The 22,530-nt window shown below is 38.7% G+C and overlaps 1 protein-coding gene across 1 annotated transcript; it reads left to right on the top strand.

The window, feature by feature from the left end:
• The first annotated feature begins 842 nt into the window (after window positions 1-842).
• On the top strand, window positions 843-20,956 carry eif5b (eukaryotic translation initiation factor 5B). Its single transcript, XM_074626822.1, has 26 exons — window positions 843-983; window positions 9,123-9,254; window positions 9,723-9,786; window positions 9,892-10,056; window positions 10,813-11,329; window positions 11,773-11,927; window positions 12,010-12,087; window positions 12,167-12,317; window positions 12,474-12,587; window positions 12,669-12,755; window positions 12,978-13,037; window positions 13,150-13,451; window positions 13,527-13,634; window positions 13,741-13,851; window positions 13,941-14,008; window positions 14,395-14,536; window positions 14,613-14,744; window positions 14,831-15,013; window positions 15,566-15,727; window positions 15,809-15,940; window positions 16,035-16,166; window positions 16,538-16,614; window positions 16,736-16,900; window positions 17,779-17,917; window positions 18,639-18,800; window positions 20,317-20,956. Exons 1-26 carry the CDS (start codon window positions 859-861, stop codon window positions 20,422-20,424), a joined length of 3,771 nt encoding a protein of 1,256 aa, XP_074482923.1. The 5' UTR covers window positions 843-858; the 3' UTR covers window positions 20,425-20,956.
• The last annotated feature ends 1,574 nt before the right edge of the window (window positions 20,957-22,530 follow it).

The raw sequence follows: 22,530 nt of genomic DNA, 5'->3' as shown, positions 1-22,530 counted from the left end.
AATAAATGAATAATTTAATTTAAAACATATATATATAAAGGAAACACAATAAATTATGTACACAAGTAGAAATATTTAAACAAGATTTTATTTTCTAATTTTCTGGACAATAAATAACACTAAATAAAATAAATAAATAGATAAATTAATAACAACAATAATAATAATAATAATAATAATATAAACATACATATACAAGAAACGAAAGAAAGTACACACACAAGTAGAAATATTTAAATAAGATGTTTTTTTCTAAGCAAAAAAAATTCTTGACAATAACAATAATAAAATAAATAAATAAACTATATTTTTTCATTTTAAGTATAAAAAAATTATTTCAAGCTGTGACAAATTAAATCTGTATTAATTAATTAATTGATTATTTATTGAAGTAATCTCTTATTATTGATTGTTTATTGATTTAAATCTCCTATTTTTTATTATTTATTTGAAGTAAATCTCTTATTTGTTATTATTTATTGATTTACATCTCTTATCTTTATTATTTATTGATTTACATCTCTTATCTTTATTATTTATTGAAGTAAATCTCTTATTTGTTATTATTTATTGATTTACATCTCTTATTTTTTATTATTTATTGTTTTAAATCTCTTATTTTTTCTTATTTTCTAAGCAAAAGAAAATCTGGACAATAAATAACACTTCATAAAATAAATAAATAAATAATGCTACAACTACTACTACTACTAATGATAATAATAATAACATACATATACAAGACACCAATAAATGAAATAAGATGTTATTGTTCACAGATCGCTGGTCGATGAGAGGAAAGAGCAGCGGAGTGAGCCCTCCCCGCTGAGTGTCCGTCACTAGGAGATCTGTGAGTGGATGAGATCCGTCCAGCGGATCAGAACTGGAACCGGAACCGGATCAGAACCAGAACCGGACCGAGAACCGGAGAACCGCCGCGGCAGCAGGATGGGCAAGAAGCAGAAGAAGTCCGGAGAGGACAGGTGAGACAGAACTCACCGAGTGTACCTGGGAACACCTGAACAGCACGAGACACACACAGGCCTGCTAGCTGCTAGCGGTTAGCTGTTAGCTGTTAGCTTAGCAGCTAGCTGAGGCGAACCACGAGAAACAGGCTTGTTGGCAGTTAGCAGTTAGCTGTTAGCTTCCAGTGAGCTGCTCGCTGCTCGGCTGCTCTCAGGCCGACCCTCAGCTCTCAGGCCGACCCTCAGCTCTCTATCTCGGCTCTACGTGTTCAGCTAACACACCGGTTCACCAGCGGCTACATGCTAACAACACTAGAGCTAAGCTAACTAGCTGTTAGCCTCGTTATCTCTAGTCAGACTCTGACAATGTGACAGCTGATGAATACTGAGTACTAGTACTACAAGTACACTACAGTACTAGTACTACAAGTACACTACAGTACTAGTACTACAAGTACACTACAGTACAGTACTAGTACTACAAGTACACTACACTACAGTACTAGTACTACAAGTATACTACACTACAGTACTAGTACTACAAGTACACTACAGTACAGTACTAGTACTACAAGTACACTACAGTACTAGTACTACAAGTACACTACAGTACAGTACTAGTACTACAAGTACACTACACTACAGTACTAGTACTACAAGTATACTACACTACAGTACTAGTACTACAAGTACACTACAGTACAGTACTAGTACTACAAGTACACTACAGTACAGTACTAGTACTACAAGTATACTACACTACAGTACTAGTACTACAAGTACACTACAGTACAGTACTAGTACTACAAGTACACTACAGTACAGTACTACAAGTATACTACAGTACTAGTACTACAAGTATACTACACTACAGTACTACAAGTATACTACAGTACTAGTACTACAAGTATACTACACTACAGTACTAGTACTACAAGTATACTACACTACAGTACTAGTACTACAAGTATACTACACTACAGTACTACAAGTATACTACACTACAGTACTACAAGTATACTACAGTACTAGTACTACAAGTATACTACACTACAGTACTAGTACTACAAGTATACTACACTACAGTACTAGTACTACAAGTATACTACACTACAGTACTAGTACTACAAGTATACTACAGTACTAGTACTACAAGTATACTACACTACAGTACTAGTACTACAAGTATACTACACTACAGTACTAGTACTACAAGTATACTACAGTACTAGTACTACAAGTACAGTACAGTACTAGTACTACAAGTACACTACAGTACTAGTACTACAAGTATACTACACTACTAGTACTACAAGTACACTACAGTACTAGTACTACAAGTATACTACACTACTAGTACTACAAGTACACTACAGTACTAGTACTACAAGTATACTACAGTACAGTACTAGTACTACAAGTATACTACAGTACAGTACTAGTACTACAAGTATACTACACTACAGTACTACAAGTATACTACAGTACTAGTACTACAAGTATACTACAGTACAGTACTAGTACTACAAGTATACTACACTACAGTACTAGTACTACAAGTATACTACACTACAGTACTACAAGTATACTACAGTACTAGTACTACAAGTATACTACAGTACTAGTACTACAAGTATACTACAGTACAGTACTAGTACTACAAGTATACTACACTACAGTACTAGTACTACAAGTATACTACAGTACTAGTACTACAAGTACACTACAGTACTAGTACTACAAGTACACTACAGTACTAGTACTACAAGTATACTACAATACTAGTACTACAAGTATACTACAGTACTAGTACTACAAGTATACTACACTACAGTACTAGTACTACAAGTACACTACAGTACTAGTACTACAAGTATACTACAGTACTAGTACTACAAGTATACTACAGTACAGTACTAGTACTACAAGTATACTACACTACAGTACTAGTACTACAAGTATACTACACTACAGTACTACAAGTATACTACAGTACTAGTACTACAAGTATACTACACTACAGTACTAGTACTACAAGTATACTACAGTACTAGTACTACAAGTATACTACAGTACTAGTACTACAAGTATACTACACTACAATACTAGTACTACAAGTATACTACAGTACAGTACTAGTACTACAAGTATACTACAGTACTAGTACTACAAGTATACTACACTACAGTACTAGTACTACAAGTACACTACAGTACTAATACTACAAGTACACTACAGTACTAGTACTACAAGTATACTACAGTACTAGTACTACAAGTATACTACAGTACAGTACTAGTACTACAAGTATACTACAGTACTAGTACTACAAGTATACTACAGTACTAGTACTACAAGTATACTACAGTACTAGTACTACAAGTATACTACAGTACTAGTACTACAAGTATACTACAGTACTAGTACTACAAGTATACTACAGTACAGTACTAGTACTACAAGTATACTACAGTACTAGTACTACAAGTATACTACAGTACTAGTACTACAAGTATACTACACTACAGTACTAGTACTACAAGTATACTACACTACAGTACTAGTACTACAAGTACACTACAGTACTAGTACTACAAGTACACTACAGTACTAGTACTACAAGTATACTACAGTACTAGTACTACAAGTATACTACAGTACAGTACTAGTACTACAAGTATACTACAGTACTAGTACTACAAGTATACTACAGTACAGTACTAGTACTACAAGTATACTACACTACAGTACTAGTACTACAAGTATACTACACTACAGTACTAGTACTACAAGTATACTACACTACAGTACTAGTACTACAAATATACTACAGTACTAGTACTACAAGTATACTACACTACAGTACTAGTACTACAAGTATACTACAGTACTAGTACACTACATGAAGTATACTTCACTACAGTACTAGTACATGAAGTGTACTACACTACAGTACTAGTACATGAAGTGTACTACACTACAGTACTAGTACATGAAGTATACTTCATTACAGTACTAGTACATGAAGTATACTTCACTACAGTACTAGTACATGAAGTATATTACAGTACTAGTACATGAAGTATACTTCACTACAGTACTAGTACATGAAGTATACTTCACTACAGTACTACTACATGAAGTATACTTCACTACAGTACTAGTACTACAAGTATACTTCAGTACTAGTACATGAAGTATACTTCACTACAGTACTACTACATGAAGTATACTACACTACAGTACTAGTACATGAAGTATACTACACTACAGTACTAGTACATGAAGTATACTACACTACAGTACTAGTACTACAAGTATACTTCACTACAGTACTAGTACATGAAGTGTACTTCACTACAGTACTAGTACATGAAGTATACTTCACTACAGTACTAGTACATGAAGTATACTACACTACAGTACTAGTACTACAAGTATACTTCACTACAGTACTAGTACATGAAGTATACTTCACTACAATACTAGTACTACAAGTATACTTCACTACAGTACTAGTACATGAAGTATACTTCACTACAGTACTAGTACTACAAGTATACTACAGTACTAGTACATGATGAATACTACAGTACTAGTACATGATGAATACTACAGTACTAGTACTACAAGTATACTTCACTACAGTACTAGTTCTACAAGTGTACTTTACTACAGTACTAGTACACTACATGAAGTATACTACAGTACTAGTACTACAAGTATACTTCACTACAGTACTAGTTCTACAAGTGTACTTTACTACAGTACTAGTACACTACATGAAGTATACTACAGTACTAGTACTACAAGTATACTTCACTACAGTACTAGTTCTACAAGTATACTTTACTACAGTACTAGTACACTACATGAAGTATACTACAGTACTAGTACTACAAGTATACTTCACTACAGTACTAGTTCTACAAGTATACTTTACTACAGTACTAGTACACTACATGAAGTATACTACAATACTAGTACTACAAGTATACTACAGTACTAGAACTACAAGTATACTTTACTACAGTACTAGTACACTACATGATGAATACAACAGTACTAGTACATGAAGTATACTTTACTACAGTACTAGTACTACTACATGAAGTATTCAGGTACTTTACTACGGTACTACTACAACAAGTATTCAGGTACTTTACTACAGTACTACTGAGTATCTGCTCACCTGGTGGTACACCTGAGGTCTTTATGAGAGGTACAGGAAGTATTCAGGTACGTTACTGTAGTAAAACTACTAGTACCACTCTGGAAATACTCCACTACCAGATCAGATGGTGCTCGCCGTGTGTCAGAGGGGCTGATGGGTAATAAAAGACAGCGTCCAGTCAGCAGGTTCTCATTGTTCAGAGAGAGAGAGACACAGAGAGACAGAGAGACGAAGAGAGACGGAGAGAGACAGAGAGAGACAGAGAGAGACAGAGAGAGACAGAGAGAGACAGAGAGAGACATAGAGAGACATAGAGACACAGAGAGAAAGAGAGAGAAAGAGAGAGACATAGAGAAAGAGAGACGAAGAGAGACGGAGAGAGACAGAGAGAAAGAGAGACGAAGAGAGACGGAGAGAGAGAGACACAGAGAGACATAGAGACATAGAGACACAGAGAGAAAGAGAGACGAAGAGAGACGGAGAGAGACAGAGAGACAGAGAGAGAGAGACAGAGAGAGACATAGAGACACAGAGAGAAAGAGAGAGAAAGAGAGAGACAGAGAGAAAGAGAGACGGAGAGAGACGGAGAGAGAGAGACAGAGAGACATAGAGACATAGAGAGACAGAGAGAGACATAGAGACACAGAGAGAAAGAGAGAGACATAGAGACACAGAGACACAGAGAAAGAGAGAGACATAGAGACATAGAGAAAGAGAGACGAAGAGAGACGGAGAGAGACGGAGAGAGAGAGACATAGAGACACAGAGACAGAGAGAAAGAGAGAGACATAGAGACATAGAGAAAGAGAGACGAAGAGAGACGGAGAGAGAGAGACAGAGAGAGACAGAGAGACATAGAGACACAGAGAGAGAAAGAGAGAGAAAGAGAGAGACATAGAGAGACAGAGAAAGAGACGGAGAGAGACGGAGAGAGAGAGACAGAGAGACATAGAGACACAGAGAGACAGAGAGAAAGAGAGAGACATAGAGACACAGAGACACAGAGAGACAGAGAGACAGAGAGAAAGAGAGAGAAAGAGAGAGACATAGAGAGACAGAGAGAGACATAGAGAGAGAGACAGAGAGACATAGAGACGAAGAGAGACGGAGAGAGACGGAGAGAGAGAGACAGAGAGACATAGAGACACAGAGAGACAGAGAGAGACATAGAGACACAGAGAGACAGAGAGAAAGAGAGAGACATAGAGAGACATAGAGAAAGAGAGACGAAGAGAGACGGAGAGAGAGAGAAAGAGAGAGAAAGAGAGAGACATAGAGAGACAGAGAGAAAGAGAGAGAAAGAGAGAGACATAGAGAGACAGAGAGAGACATAGAGACACAGAGAGACAGAGAGAAAGAGAGAGACATAGAGAGACAGAGAGAAAGAGAGAGAAAGAGAGAGACATAGAGAGACATAGAGACACAGAGAGACACAGAGAGAAAGAGAGAGACATAGAGAGACATAGAGAAAGAGAGACGAAGAGAGACGGAGAGAGAGAGACAGAGAGAGACATAGAGAGACATAGAGAGACATAGAGAGAGAGAGACAGAGAGAGACAGAGAGAGACATAGAGAGACATAGAGACACAGAGAGAAAGAGAGAGACATAGAGAGACATAGAGAAAGAGAGACGAAGAGAGACGGAGAGAGAGAGAAAGAGAGAGACATAGAGAGACATAGAGAAAGAGAGACGAAGAGAGACGGAGAGAGAGAGAAAGAGAGAGAAAGAGAGAGACATAGAGAGACAGAGAGAAAGAGAGAGAAAGAGAGAGACATAGAGAGACAGAGAGAGACATAGAGACACAGAGAGACAGAGAGAAAGAGAGAGACATAGAGAGACAGAGAGAAAGAGAGAGACATAGAGAGACAGAGAGAGACATAGAGAGACAGAGAGAGACATAGAGACACAGAGAGACAGAGAGAAAGAGAGAGACATAGAGAGACAGAGAGAAAGAGAGAGAAAGAGAGAGACATAGAGAGAAAGAGAGAGACATAGAGAGACAGAGAGAAAGAGAGACGAAGAGAGACGGAGAGAGAGAGACAGAGAGAGACATAGAGACACAGAGAGACATAGAGACAGAGAGAAAGACAGAGAGAGAGAGAGAAAGAGAGACAGAGAGAGCTCTTATCTCTATGGAGGCTGGTATTGATCAGTATTGATCAGTATTGATTGGTATTGATTGGTATAGATCAGAGGTCAGCAGCCTGCGTCTCTTCAGCTCCTCTCCAGAGGCTCTCTGTGGATTTATAAACATGAATATGAATAACTGTTCTTTTGTTTTCATTATTATTGATCATAGTTGTAGGTCTATGGTTCGACGGTGTGACGGAGTATTAGGACCACACTGAGGAAAACACACATCTGAGGTTTAGAGAGTAAAGTCATAATATTATAAAGTAGTCATTTTACGTCTTATTTTCTGTTTTTCTCGTAAAGTTATGACTTTACTAATAATAATAATAATAATAATACATTTTATTTAGTGGCGCCTTTCTGGACACCCAAGGACACCTTACAAAAATCAGTTAAAACATTGACAGATAAAATAATCTAAAAACAACAGGACATGACAGAAACATATTTGTACAGACACATAGGATGGGTGATGATGAGTACTATATAGAGTAGGCCAGTTTAAACAGGTGGGTTTTCAGGAGGGATTTGAATGATGTGATATTGTCAGACTGCCGGATGTGTGGGGGGAGTGAGTTCCATAACCTGGGAGCAGAGCAGCTGAACGCCCTGGCTCCCACGGTGCTGAGGCGTGAGGTGGGGGTGGTCAGAAGTCCGGCTGATGATGAGCGGAGGGAACGGGAGGGGGCGCACTCCTGGAGGAGGTCTGCGAGGTAGGTGGGGGCGAGGTTATGGAGGGCTTTGTAGGTGAGCAGAAGGTTTTTGTAATCGATCCGGGATTTAACAGGGAGCCAGTGCAGCTGGATGAGGATGGGGGTGATGTGGTCGGAGGACTTGGTGCGGGTGATGATCCGGGCGGCAGAGTTCTGAATGATTTGGAGTCTGTTGAGTAGTTTGATGGGAATGCCAGAGAGGACAGCGTTGCAATAGTCGATCCGGGATGTAACAAATGAGTGAACCAGGATTTCAGTGCTGGAGTGGGACAGGGATGGGCGGAGTCTGGAGATGTTGCGGAGGTGGAAGAAGGCAGTCCGGGTGATGTTTTTTATGTGGGATGAAAAAGAGAGTGTGCTGTCCAGGGTGGCCCCAAGACTCTTGACATGGGTGGAGAACGGTACTGGGAAGCCATCAATGGTGATGTTTTGAGCAGTGGTGTGTTGAGTTTTGGAGATGTTGTTCTTGGAGCCGATGAGCAGGGCCTCGGTTTTATGGCTGTTGAGTTTTAAAAAGTTCCTGCTCATCCAGCTCCTGATGTGTTGAAGGCAGGTGGTGAGGGAGGCGGGTGGCAGGGCTGCAGTGGGTGCAGTGGAAATGTAGACCTGTGTGTCATCGGCATAACAGTGGAATCGGACATTGTGATGACGGAGGATAGTGCCAAGGGGAAGGAGGTAAATGATAAACAGGAGTGGACCCAATACTGACCCCTGGGGGACACCCAGTGAAACAGCGGAGCACCTTGACCTGTGATTACCCAGTTTCACAAATTGTAGTCTGTCGGTGAGGTATGAGGAGAACCATGTGAGTGCAACACCGGTGATACCAATATCAGTCAGACGTGTGATGAGTAGTGGGTGGGAGATGGTGTCAAAGGCAGCAGTGAGGTCGAGGAGTAATATTACGACTATTCCTGATTGGTTGGTATTGATCAGTTATTGGTTGTTATTGATGTGTGTGATCAGTGCTAAGGAGGAGGGCTGCGTGGACATCGATGCTCTGATTGGCTGGTATTGATCAGTATTGATATTGTTATTGATCTGTGTCTAGTGCTAAGGAGGAGGGCGGCGTGGACATCGATGCTCTGATTGGCTGGTATTGATCAGTATTGATATTGTTATTGATCTGTGTCTAGTGCTAAGGAGGAGGGCGGCGTGGACATCGATGCTCTGGCTGCAGAGATAGAAGGAGCCGGAGCCTCCAGAGAGATCAGAGGGAAGAAGAAGAAGAAGGGAGGAGGAGGAGGAGCCAAGAAGGATGACTACGAGTAAGACACACACTACACCTCCTCTTCTTCTTCATCATCTTCTCTTTCTTACTCCTCTTCTTCTTCTCCTTTTCCTCCTCCTCTTCTTCTTTCCTCCTCTTCATCATCACCATCTTCTTCTTCTTCATCTTTATCTCTTTCTTACTCCTCTTCTTCTTCTTTATCTCTTTCTTACTCCTCCTCTTCTTCTTCATCATATTCTCTTTCTTACACCTCTTCTTCTCCTCTTCCTCCTCTTCATCATCACCATCTTCTTCTTTTTCTTCTTCTTCTTCTTCTCCTCCTCCTCGTCCTCCTCCTATTCTTCTCCTCCTTCCCCGCTCCTCTTCTTCTTCATCTTTATCTCTTTCCTACTCCTCTTCTTCCTCTTCTCCTCCTCCTCCTCTTCATCTTTATCTCTTTCTTACTCCTCTCCTCCTCCTCCTCTTCTTCATCAGTGTAACAGTGGTTGTGTGTGTCCTCCTGCAGTGAGGAGGAGATCCTGAAGGAGCTGGAGGAGTTGTCTCTGGAGACTCAGGGAGGAAAATCAAAGGTCAGCCCTCCTCAACATCTTTACATCACATTACTTTACATATATATCCATCTATCTATCTATAGATCTACATATCTATCTATCTAATAACGTCTTCTTCTGCAGAAGGAGGAGGAGGAGGTGGAGAGCGTGGAGCCTCCCAGACCAGAGAAGAAGAAGACCAGGAAGGGGAAGAAAGGAGGAGGCAGCCCTGAGGATGAGGAGGGTGATGAAGGAGAAGGTCAGGTTGATGGAGAGCAGAGGAACGGAGAGCAGAAGGACGACAACAAGGTGAGAGAAGACAACACGTACAAACCAGCAGAGCGTCAGAGGGGATTGTGGGTAACGTAGTCTGATGAGTCTGATTCCTCCTCCTCTTCCTCTTCTCCTCCTCTCTTTCCTTCTTCTCCTCCTCCTCTCTTTCCTTCTTCTCCTCCTCCTCCTCCTCTCTTTCCTTCTTCTCCTCCTCCTCCTCCTCTCTTTCCTTCTTCTCCTCCTCCTCCTCTCTTTCCTTCTTCTCCTCCTCATCTTCTTTGGTCTTTCCTTCTGTTTATCTTCTCCTCATAATCTTCTCTTTCCTCCTCCTCTTCCTCTTTCTCCTCCTCCTCCTCCTCCGCATCTCTTTCCTCCTCCTCCTTCTCTCTTTCCTTCTCCTCCTCTCTTTCCTTCTTCTCATCCTCCTCTCTTTCCTCCTCTTCCTCATAATCTTCTTCTCTCCTCTTCTCCTCTTTCTCCTCCTCCTCATCTCTTTCCTCCTCCTCCTCCTCATCTCTTTCCTCCTCCTCCTCTCTTTCCTCTTCCTCCTCTCTTTCCTTCTTCTCCTCCTCCCCATCTTCTTCGGTCTTTCCTTCTGTTTATCTTCTCCTCCTCCTCCTCTTCTCTCTTTCTCTTCCTCTTCCTCCTCTGTGTCTCAGAGCATCAGAGGGGATTGTGGGTAACGTAGTCTAGGAGTCCGAGGAGGTCTCTTTATGGTTTTGGGTATATAACTGTATAAAATCCAGACTTTGTCCCTTCTGAGCCTCCGTATGTTTCTCCTCCTGTCTCCAGGCGGCGCCTCCTGCTGCGCCTCCTGCTGCTCCTCCCTCTGACTCTGACGACGACAGCGGATCACAATCTCGCCTCAAAACCAAAGGAGGTAAAAAACCCTCGGTGTCGGACCAAGAGGAGAACAAAGACCTGAAGGGAGGAGGAGGAGGAGGGAAGGAGGAGGACGGCTCAGAGGACGACGACGAGGACTTAACCTCCAGGAGAGACAGGAAGAAGAAGAACAAAGGCAAAGCGGCGAAGGCGGACACCGAGGACGAGGAGGAGGCGGAGGATGGAGGAGGAGGAGGCCTCAAGATGAAGACGGCGGCGCAGAAGAAGGCGGAGAAGAAGGAGCGGGACAAGAAGAAGAAGGAGGAGGACAGGATGAAGCAGAAGAAGCAGAAGGAGAGGGAGAAGGAGAAGGAGAAGGAGGGCAGCGTGGAGCCAGAGAAGAAGATGGCCGAGGCCACGCCCCCTCAGGTAGCTCCACCTGTAGCAGCGGAGGAGGAACAGGAAGGGGCGGAGCCTGCAGGTGAAGGTAAGATAGTCAGACAGGAAGTTATAAATACGCCTTTAAAGCTGCAGATTTCACTAAATTTCTTCTTCTTCTTGTTTTTCTTTTTTCTTTTAATTTTTTTTCTTCCTTATTTTATTATTGTTCTTTTTATTATTTCTTTTTCTTTTTTTCTTTTCTCTTCTCTTTCTTTTTTGCTACTTTTTCCACTTTTTCTTTTTTCATAATTTTTTTATTTTTATATTCTTTTTAATTTATAATTTTAATTTGACTTTTTTCTTCTTTTTATTTATTTTCTTCCTTATTTTCTTTTTCTTTTTTCTTCCACTTTTTTAAAAAAAAAATTCCATGCTTTTTATTAATTGTTTTTCCACTTTTAATTTTTTTCTTCCTCTCTTTTCTCCTTCTTCTTCTTATTCTTCTTCTTCTTCTTCTTCTTTCTTTTGTTTCTGTTGTTTTCTTTGCAGAGGAGGCCGAGGCCGAGGTCGAGGTCGAGGGTGACAAGAAGAAGAAAGACAAGAAGAAGAAGAAGGGGGAGAAGGTTGAGAAGGAGGAGAAGAAGAAGGGACCCAGCAAGGCCACAGTGAAGGCCATGCAGGAGGCTCTGGCCAAGATGAAGGAGGTGGGGCATTCTGGGTAACGTAGTCACGGAGTCAACGGTGAGTTTTTAAAGTGTGATGATGGTTAACGTTTTCCGTCTGTAGGAGGAGGAGCAAGCCAAGAGGGAGGAGGAGGAGCGCCTGAAGAGGCTGGAGGAGATGGAGAAGCAGAGGGAGGAGCAGGTAACACACCTCCTCTTCCTCCTTTAACATCTGAACCGTCCACCAGGCTCCCTCTCTGACCTTTGACCCCTCCTTATAGGAGCGCCTGGAGCTGGAGAGGAAGGAGAAGAAGAAGCAGAAGGAGAAGGAGAGGAAGGAGCGTCTGAAGAAGGAGGGGAAGCTGCTCACTAAAGCCCAGAAGGATGCGCGAGCTCGGGCCGAGGCCACGCTCAAGATACTGCAGGCCCAGGGTGAGGCTACGCTAGCTTAGCTTAGCTTAGCTTAGCATAAAGACTGGAAGCAGGGGGGACTGCTAGCCTAGCTCTGTCCGCTAGAGCTCAACATGTTATCTCTGGTCTGTTACTTCCTGTTTACTACTCAGTACTCACAGTTCTTTTACTGCGTAGGTATTGAGGTGCCAACCAAAGACTCGCTGCCAAAGAAGAAGCCGGTTTACGGAGACAAGAGGAAGAAGAAGCCCGCCGCCGCCGCCGCCGCCGCCATCATCCAGACCCCTGAAGGTAACACACCTGAGAACAGGACCAGGATCATCATCACTGTTACCATGACAACCTAAATAAAACACTTGTCTTCTCTCCTAGAAACATCAGAGGTGACATCGCCCACCCCGGAGACGCCGGAGCCCGTTGCCATGGAGACGGAAGCTGAGACGCCGGCTGCAGAGCCAGGTGAGTCAGGAGAGAGAGAGAGAGAGAGAGTACCTGGATTCATCATCATGGTGACACTGACTTCTTCTTCTCTCCCTCCTCTCTTTCTGTCCATCTTCCTCTTCCTTTTCCATCTCTCTTTCCTCCTCCCTTCCTGTTCTTCTTCATCCTCTTTTCCTTTTCCTGTTCCTCTTCTCTTTCCTCTTCTTCTTCTTCTTCTTCTTCTTCTTCTTCTGTGCTCAGAGGTGAAGCCAGAAGCAGCAGTAGACGACTGGGAGGCCATCGCCACCGATGAGGAGAAAGGTGAGGAGGAGGAGGAGGAGGAGGAGTAGTATTTGTCCACTATACTAGTAGTACTAGTACTACTACTACTAGAGGCAGTAACGGTAGTTGTATTAATACTCTGTTGTGTCAGAGCTGAAGAAAGTCCACATCGAGGTGAAGGAAGACACTGCCGCTCCTCCTCAGCCTGCCGGTAGCGACGAAGACGAGGACGAGGATGACGACGATGAGGACGAGGATGAAGACGATGACGACGAGGAAAGCGATGAAGAGAAGGAGGCGCAGACGACGCAGACGGTGGCAGTTCCGCCGCCAGCAAGTCACGGGAAGAGGAGGTCGGCGAAGGAGAGCGAGGACGAGAGCACCGAGAGCGAGGACGACGACGGGAGGACAAAGGATGAGCGGCTGTACGACCGAGCCAAGAGGAGGATCGAGGTGAGAAGAGGAGGAGGAGTGAGAGCTCGCCTCTCTTCACGCCGTCTCTGACTGACTGACTGTGTGTTTCCATAGAAACGGCGGGCGGAGAACATAAAGAACATCGACCTGGACAGGCTGAGGTCGCCGGTGGTGTGCGTGCTCGGACACGTAGACACCGGGAAGACCAAGATCCTCGACAAGGTGACGCTTAGCCAGAGATTCACTTCCTGTTTCTGATGATGTAGATCACCATGGTAACCATCTCACCTGTGTGTGTGTGTGTGTGTGTGTGTGTGTGTGTGTGTAGCTGCGACACACCAACGTGCAGGACGGCGAGGCCGGAGGAATCACTCAGCAGATCGGCGCCACAAACGTCCCGCAGGAGACGATCGAGGAGCAGACGAGGATGGTTAAAAACGTAGGACGGCGCCCGCGTACATTTATCAACTTTAATAATAATAATAATTATAATATAATAACGTGTTAATGAGAGTGTCGTCTGTGCAGTTTGACCATGAAAACCTGAGGATCCCCGGCATGCTGATCATCGACACGCCAGGACACGAGTCCTTCAGGTAACAGGCACGACTGATACACCTGTTGTTGTGACACCTACACCAACCGGCCAGACTACATAGAAAAAAACAGCAGTTTTACCTCGCCAAATTTGTTCAGAAACAGATTTTGGCGGACTGCTGAGGTGAAATAAGTAAAGTTTACAAGCGTATTTTCAACCGCTGCACAGGAAACACATCGTGCGCTTAGGATTGTGGGTGTTTTAGGAGTGCGGAGGATACACACATCTTTGAAAATCCTCTTAATGAAAGACTCATTCAGCCGTTGAAGGATCCTTTCTTGACTTTGAGGAACACCGTTTGTTTGTTTTGTTCAAACCTCAACGTCACTACTGATGCATTAAATCGGTTAAAATGTTAACCTGGTTCTGCATGTGTGCGCTCAGTAACCTGAGGAACAGAGGCAGCTCTCTGTGCGACATCGCCATCCTGGTGGTGGACATCATGCACGGCCTGGAGCCTCAAACGCTCGAGTCCATCAACCTGCTGAAGGAGAAGAAGTGCCCCTTCATCGTGGCCCTCAACAAGGTCAGTCCCCTCCTCATCCTCCGCCACCTTCTTCTTCTTCTTCTTCTTGTTTTTTGACGCCGTTGTCTGTCGTCAGATCGACCGTCTGTACGACTGGAAGAAGAGTCCAGAAACGGACGTCGTGGCCACGCTGAAGAAGCAGAAGAAGAACACCAAGGACGAGTTCGACGAGAGGGTCAAGGCCGTCATTTTAGAGTTCGCTCAGCAGGTCATTACATCATCACTCAATCAACCAATCACAGCATTGCTCTTCTTCTTCTTATATCTATAAGTTGTGTTATTATTGCTCCTCAGGGTCTCAACGCCGCCTTGTTCTACGAGAACAAAGACCCCCGGACGTTCGTGTCGTTGGTTCCCACCTCGGCCCACAGCGGCGACGGGATGGGGAACCTCATCGCCCTGTTGGTGGAGCTCACCCAGACCATGCTGGCCCGCCGGCTGGCGCACTGCGACGAGCTGCGAGCTCAGGTCATGGAGGTAAGAGAGTCTGACGTTGTAGTTGACCGACCACCACGTTCCAGATGGCGTCCGTTTTCATCTTGTTTTTTGACTGTTCTCATTTTGTTTTTTGACCGTTGTCATTTTGTTTTTTGACCGTTGTCATTTTGTTTTTTTGACCGTTGTCGTCTTGTTTTTTGGCCATTGTCGTCATGTTTTTTGACCGTTGTCGTCTTGTATTTTGACCGTTGTCGTCTTGTTTTTTGACCATTGTCGTCTTGTTTTTTGACCGTTGCCGTCTTGTTTTTTGACCGTTGCCGTCTTGTTTTTTGACCGTTGTCGTCTTGTTTTTTGACCGTTGTCGTCTTGTTTTTTGACCGTTGCCGTCTTGTTTTTTGACCGTTGTCGTCTTGTTTTTTGACCGTTGTCGTCTTGTTTTTTGACCGTTGTCATCTTGTTTTTTGACCGTTGTCGTCTTGTTTTTTGACCGTTGTCGTCTTGTTTTTTGACCGTTGTCGTCTTGGTTTCTGTCCGTTGCCATCTTGTTTTTTTGACCGTTGTCCTCCGGTTGATGGCGTCTTGTGTGTTCAGGTCAAAGCGCTGCCCGGGATGGGAACCACGATAGACGTCATCCTGATTAACGGGACACTGCGGGAGGGAGAGACCATCATCGTACCGGGGGTGGAGGGACCAATCGTAACGCAGATCAGAGGGTTGCTGCTGCCGCCGCCGCTGAAGGAGCTCAGAGTCAAGGTTTGTTTCAAAATAAAAGACCTATGGGACTCTGACATCATGAGCTACATTGATTGATTGATTGATTGATTGATTGATTAGACCCAGTACGAGAAGCACAAGGAGGTGTCGACGGCTCAGGGCGTGAAGATTCTGGGTAAAGACCTGGAGAAGACGCTGGCGGGGCTCCCCCTGCTGGTGGCTCACAAGGACGACGAGATCCCCGTCCTGAGGGTAATATTCACACACATCACTCACCACCATGTTAAAGAGGTCTGTTACTGGTCCCGCTGAGGCTCCCAGTTCACTGACTGGTGCTGGTTTACAGGATGAACTGGTGCGGGAGCTCAAACAGACGCTGAGCTGCATCAAGCTGGAGGAGAAAGGAGTTTACGTCCAGGCATCCACGCTGGGATCACTGGAGGCTCTGCTGGAGTTCCTCCGGACATCCAAAGTCCCCGTAAGTACCCCTTCACTGTTTACCTGTCTGTCTTGGTTTTTTGACCGTTGTCATCTTGTTTTTTTGACCGTTGTCATCTTGTTTTTTGACCGTTGTCATCTTGTTTTTTTGACCGTTGTCATCTTGTTTTTTGACCGTTGTCATCTTGTGTTTTTGACCGTTGTCATCTTGTTTTTTTGACCGTTGTCATCTTGTTTTTTTGACCGTTGTCATCTTGGTTCAGCAACACAAAAGCAGCGCACAAAAATCTTCACTCTCATTTTAAAAAACTATTAGTAAAGCCTCCCACATCGGGGCCTTACTCTGAAAAGCAACAGGAAGCAGAAACTAAAAGAGGAGCTGACCTTTGACCACTGCTTGTCTCTCTGCAGTACGCCGGCATCAACATCGGTCCGGTTCATAAGAAGGATGTAATGAAGGCGTCGACGATGCTGGAGCACGACCTACAGTACGTCACCTATTACCATCTAAGCTCTCAGTTATCACTCCCCAATCAATCACACCACGACCATAATGATCAACAGGAAGTTGAGGCGATTGATTGACGCTGATGTTGTTGTCGTGTGCAGGTACGCCGTGATCTTGGCGTTCGACGTAAAGGTGGAGCGGGAAAGTCAGGAGATGGCCGACACGCTGGGAGTTCGTATCTTTTGGGCTGAAATCATCTACCATCTGTTCGACGCGTTCACCAAGTACAGAGAGGACTACAAGAAGGCCAAGCAGGATGAGTTCAAGTAGGAAAACTCTTTATTCTATATTTATTTATTTATTTATAAAGTGTCACCAAAATCTTTGGGATCGATCTGTTTTGTGTTTATGTAGAACAATTTTATAAAAAGAAACATGTCAAATTGTTGTATTTTTTAACACTTTTATCAATTATTATAGTTATAAGGTTTTTAATTATTGTATTTATTTTTTATAACTATAATTGTTTTCTTTTGTTTAATTTTTGTAATTTATTTTCATGTATTTATTTTAATTTTATTTTTAACATTTTATTTATATATTAATATTTTGATGTATTTATTTATTTACATACTTTTTCTATTTAATCTATTTAAATCTATTTACTTTTATTTATTAATACTTATTATATCCACTTCTTATTACTCTTTTTTAATTAATATATTTATTATAATATTTTTTTTTTCCTTTATTTAATCTTTATGCTTTTAAAATGTATTTTCATTTATTTATTTTTTACAACGTATTAATTTATTTATTACATTTTATTTATTCCTATTTTTGATGTATTTGTTTATATATTTTGTATTTAATTTATTATTATTATATTTTTTACATTTTATTTGTTCACATTTTTCATGTATTTGTTTATATATATATACACACACATATTTATTTATTTTTTACATTTGACTTATTCATATTTTTCATATATTTATTTTATTTCTCTATTTATTTTTCTCAATGTGTTTTTATTTTAGTATTTAAAATGATATTTTTACACAAGTATTGTTCCTCCTGGGACTGTAAATTGATTATTATTATTATTATTGTTATTGTTATATTGATATTTCGATGACATTTAGATGAATTGTGTGCCGGCCTGGTTTCTACTGCGGACTTTAAAGGGTTAATGTGTTTCCAGGCATATCGCGGTGTTCCCGGTGAAGCTGAAAGTTCTTCCTCAGTTCATCTTCAACTCCAGAGATCCCATCGTGATGGGCGTCACCATCGAGGCCGGCGTCCTGCGACAGGGAACGCCGCTCTGCGTCCCCAATAAAGGGGTAAGACACGCCCACAGACGCTGCGTTCTTATACATTATATATATATATGTATATATTTAATTTAATCTTTATACTCTAATTTATTTATTCAGTTTAATATTTTTTATTAAAAAAAAATCTTTTAATTTATTTTTGCTACTCTTATTTATTCTTTTAATTCTATATATATTCCAATTTAATTTCATATTTATACTCAAATTTATTCCTTTAAATGTATTCTTTATACTGTGATTTATATTTATTATTCGTTATACTCGTTATACAGCGATATTTAAACATGAAACTAATAACATCCATATTTAATTTTCGATTTATGATGTTTGAAAACATTTAAAACTTTTTATTTTTAGGTTTGAAAATGATAATTATTGACGAACACTTTTTAGTTCATTTTTAAAATTGACAAAGTGAAACAAACTTCATAATTAAACTGATAAACTGGACGTCTGCTTTAAATTAAAGCAATTATGTTGATTTTTGATTTCATCATTTCAACTTTACTTTAATGTTCAGGTTTGACCTTCATCATAATAATAATAATAATAATAATAATAATGCTAATAAAAATAGTTATAATAATAATAGTTATAATAATAATAATTATAACAATGATAATAATATAATATTAATAATAAAAATAATAGTAATAATAAAAAATAAAAAATATATATATATATATGTAAGCCGGTTAAATATCAAAACTTTGTGTTTGTGTTCCAGTTCGTGGACATCGGTATCGTCACCAGCATCGAGATGAACCACAAGTCCGTTGACAGCGCCAAGAAAGGCCAGGAGATCTGCATCAAGATCGAGCCCATCCCCGGGGAGTCGCCCAAGATGTACGGACGCCACTTTGAAGCCACCGACCCACTCGTCAGCAAGGTAAGGAGGAGGAGCGGGGCGGGGAGGGGGGGCGGTGTTAAAACGCTCGCAAACGTCAGGATGTATTTGATCTGCCGGCGTTTAAAGATTTGCGTTGAAGTCGAGATAAAAGAGCTTTTAAAGGACAACGCGGTTCTGTAAACCAGCCGGTTCTGGTTCCGTTATTCTCCTGTCGGTAGGCGGTCTGCAGGAGTCGGACAAGCTCATAAATGTAGCCCCACGTAGAGACATCGAGAGCTGTGATTGGTCTACTTGGTCTGAATGGAAGTGTCTGAATACATAAACGGCTTTGTTCCACATCGGTCACTTTATCAAACTTATTACTATGTTTTTAATTAATGTATTTATTTTAATTTTTAAATTATATAATTTTGTTTCCCTTTTTTATTTTATTTATTTTAATTATTTATTTATTTTTATATTTTATTTATTTATTCATATTTTTGATGTATTTATGTATTTTATTTATTAATAGTTAACTTTATTCCATATCTCTCAATATATCAACCTCTTATTATTTTTATTATTACTATGTGTTTAATCAATGCATTTATTATTATTATTATTATTAATATTATTATTATAATTATCGTTTCCTTTATTTATTTAAATTTAGAATATTTATTTATTTTACTTTATTTATTTTTTACATTTTATGTATTTTCATATTTTGTATGTATTTATATATTTCTTCTATTTAATTTATTTTGATTTTATTTATTATTCCACATCTGTCAATATATCAACCTCTTATTACTATATCTTTCATTAATGTATTAATTATTATAACTATTATTGTTTCCTTTATTAAATTTGTGTTTTTTAATTTATTTATTTTTTATATATATTATTTAACTTAATTATTTATTGTTTTATTTATATTCTATTGATAATTAACTTTATTCCATATCTGTCAACATATCAACCTTAATGAATGTATTTATTATTATAATTATACATTTTTCCTTTATTTAAATTTATTATTTTTTAAATACTTTTATTTATTATTTTTTATTTATATTTATATATTTATTAACATTTTCATTGTATTTATTATATTTTTGTATTTAATTTATTACTTTATTTTTCAGTTCATTTTATTCCACATCTGTCAATATATCAACCTCTTATTACTATGTTTTTTAATTATATACATATATATTGTATATATATTATAATAATGTTTCCTTTTATTTAAATTTTCTATTTTGGTATTTATTTATTTACTTATTTATTTATACATATTTGTAATGTATTTTTTTCTATTTATTTGTATTCCTTTTTTTAATTTATTCATTAATATTTTTTATTTATATATTTAATTTTTTCTATTTTGTATTTACTGTATTTATATTTAAAGTATTTATATTTGAAGAATTTATATTTAAAGAATTTATATTTAAAGTAATAATGTTGACTCTATTTCTATTTAAAGTGTGTATATATATATATATATATATTTAAAGGTGTGGTATTTTCCGTGGCGATGACGTCGGAGCGTGTTTGTGTGTTCCAGATCACGCGGGCGTCCATCGACGCTCTGAAGAACTGGTTCAGAGACGAGATGACGAAACAGGACTGGCAGCTCATCATGGAGCTGAAGAAGACCTTCGAGATCATCTGACGGACTCCCGACACACAACAACAACAACACACACACATCTACACACCGACACACACTTCCTCCCTCTGACGGCGCCGGGAAACGTTGAAAAGCAAACAGGCGTGAACGTGTTTTTCTGTGAGAAACGAAGCGTTGTTTCCACTGTTGTAAACAGTGAACACACACACACACACACACACACACACTCAGTATTCCAACGTGCCTGTTTCTTCAGCATCAACGTTGTGTTCTTCTTCTTCTTCTCTGGTCTCTGGCTGCTGCTTCCTGTCCCAGGTGGCTACGCCCCCCAGACTTAACGAGCTTAACGAGGAGCCCGACCAGGTGCATTATGGGATATGTAAGGAGCAGCAGCAGCGGGGCAGAAAGAAAGAGGAGGAGTTTATTCTGACTTCACTAAACATCAAATCATAGAAGCAGCGACGGCGGCGACTTTAAAGACTCTCCGTGCGGTCTGTCGGACACGTTGGAGGTTTGAATGACAGAAGATTTTAAAGTGTTTCTGATGATGTAATAAATTACCTGATGAGTCTGATGACGAGTTTATAAAGTTTCTGTTCACAGCTGCAGAGAAGAAGCTCCAACATCTGGGCCTGCTGACAATATTACTATCATTATTACTATTATTATTACTATTATTATTATTATTATTATAATCATTATTACTATTATCATTATCATCATTATTACTATTATTATTATTATGATCATTATTACTATTATCATTATCATCATTATTACTATTATTATTATCATTATTATTATAATCATTACTTATTATTATTATGTTCGTTATTACTATTATTATTATTATGATCATTATTATTATTATGATCATTACCATTATTATTACTATTATCATTATTTTTTATTATTTTTACTATATTATTTTATTGTTATTACTATTGTATTATATTTTTATTATTGCTATTATAATATTTTATTTGTATTACTATTTTTATTATTATTACTATTATTTCTATTATTAGTATTATATTATCATTATTATTGTTATTATCATTATAACTTTTTATTATTATTATTATTATGAAGGTCAAACCTGAACATTAAAGTAAAGTTGAAATGATTAAATCAAAAATCAACATAATTGCTTTAATTTAAAGCAGACATCCAGTTCATGAGTTTAATTATGAAGTTTATGTTTCACTTTGTCAATTTAAAAATGAACTAAAAAGTGTTCGTCAATAATCATTTTCAAACCACAAAATAAAAAGTTTTAAATGTTTTCAAACATCATAAATCGAAAATTAAATATGGATGTTATTAGTTTTATGTTTAAATATCGCTGAGACAGGAAACCCGAGTCTCACTAACACAACTAAATACATTAAAGTATAAAGAATAAATTAATAAATATAAATCACAGTATAAAAAATACATTTAAAGGAATAAATTAGAATATAAAGATTAATTTAAATTGGAATATATATAGAATTAAAAGAATAAATAAGTATCAAAAATAAATTAAAAGATTTTTTTTAAATAAAGATTAAACTGAATTAATAAATTAGAGTATAAAGATTAAATTAAATTGGAATATATATATATAATTAAAGTAATAAATAAAGAGTTTAAAGAATGAATTAAAAGAATATATGAGAGATAAAGATTAAATTAAAAGAATAAATTAGAGCATGATGAATACATTTAAAGAAATAAAATAGAGAATAAAAATAAATCAGTATGAAGAATAAATTAAAAATAATTTGGAGTATAAAGAATACATAATGTAAATTATAATTAAATAATAATAAATTAAATTGGAATATATATAGAATTAAAAGAATAAATTAGAGTAGCAATAATGAATTAAAAGATTAAATTAGAGTAGCAATAATGAATTAAAAGATTAAATTGTAGCATGAAGAATAAATTAAAATAATAAATTACAGTATAAAGATTCAATTAAAATAATAAATTAGTGTATGAGAATACATTTAAAGAAAGAAAATAGAGAATACAAAATAAATGAGTATAAACAATAAATAAAAAATGAATTGTATAAAAAATACATTTAAAGAATAAATTACAGTAGCAAGAATAAATTAAAAGATTTTTTATAAGGAATGACTTAAATTAATAAATTAG

Source organism: Sebastes fasciatus, chromosome 24 (assembly GCF_043250625.1).
Source record: "Sebastes fasciatus isolate fSebFas1 chromosome 24, fSebFas1.pri, whole genome shotgun sequence".
In the NCBI taxonomy this organism is placed as follows: Eukaryota; Metazoa; Chordata; class Actinopteri; order Perciformes; family Sebastidae; genus Sebastes; species Sebastes fasciatus.
Note: the sequence above shows the minus strand (reverse complement) of the source record. Positions and strands in the feature narration are given on the sequence as shown.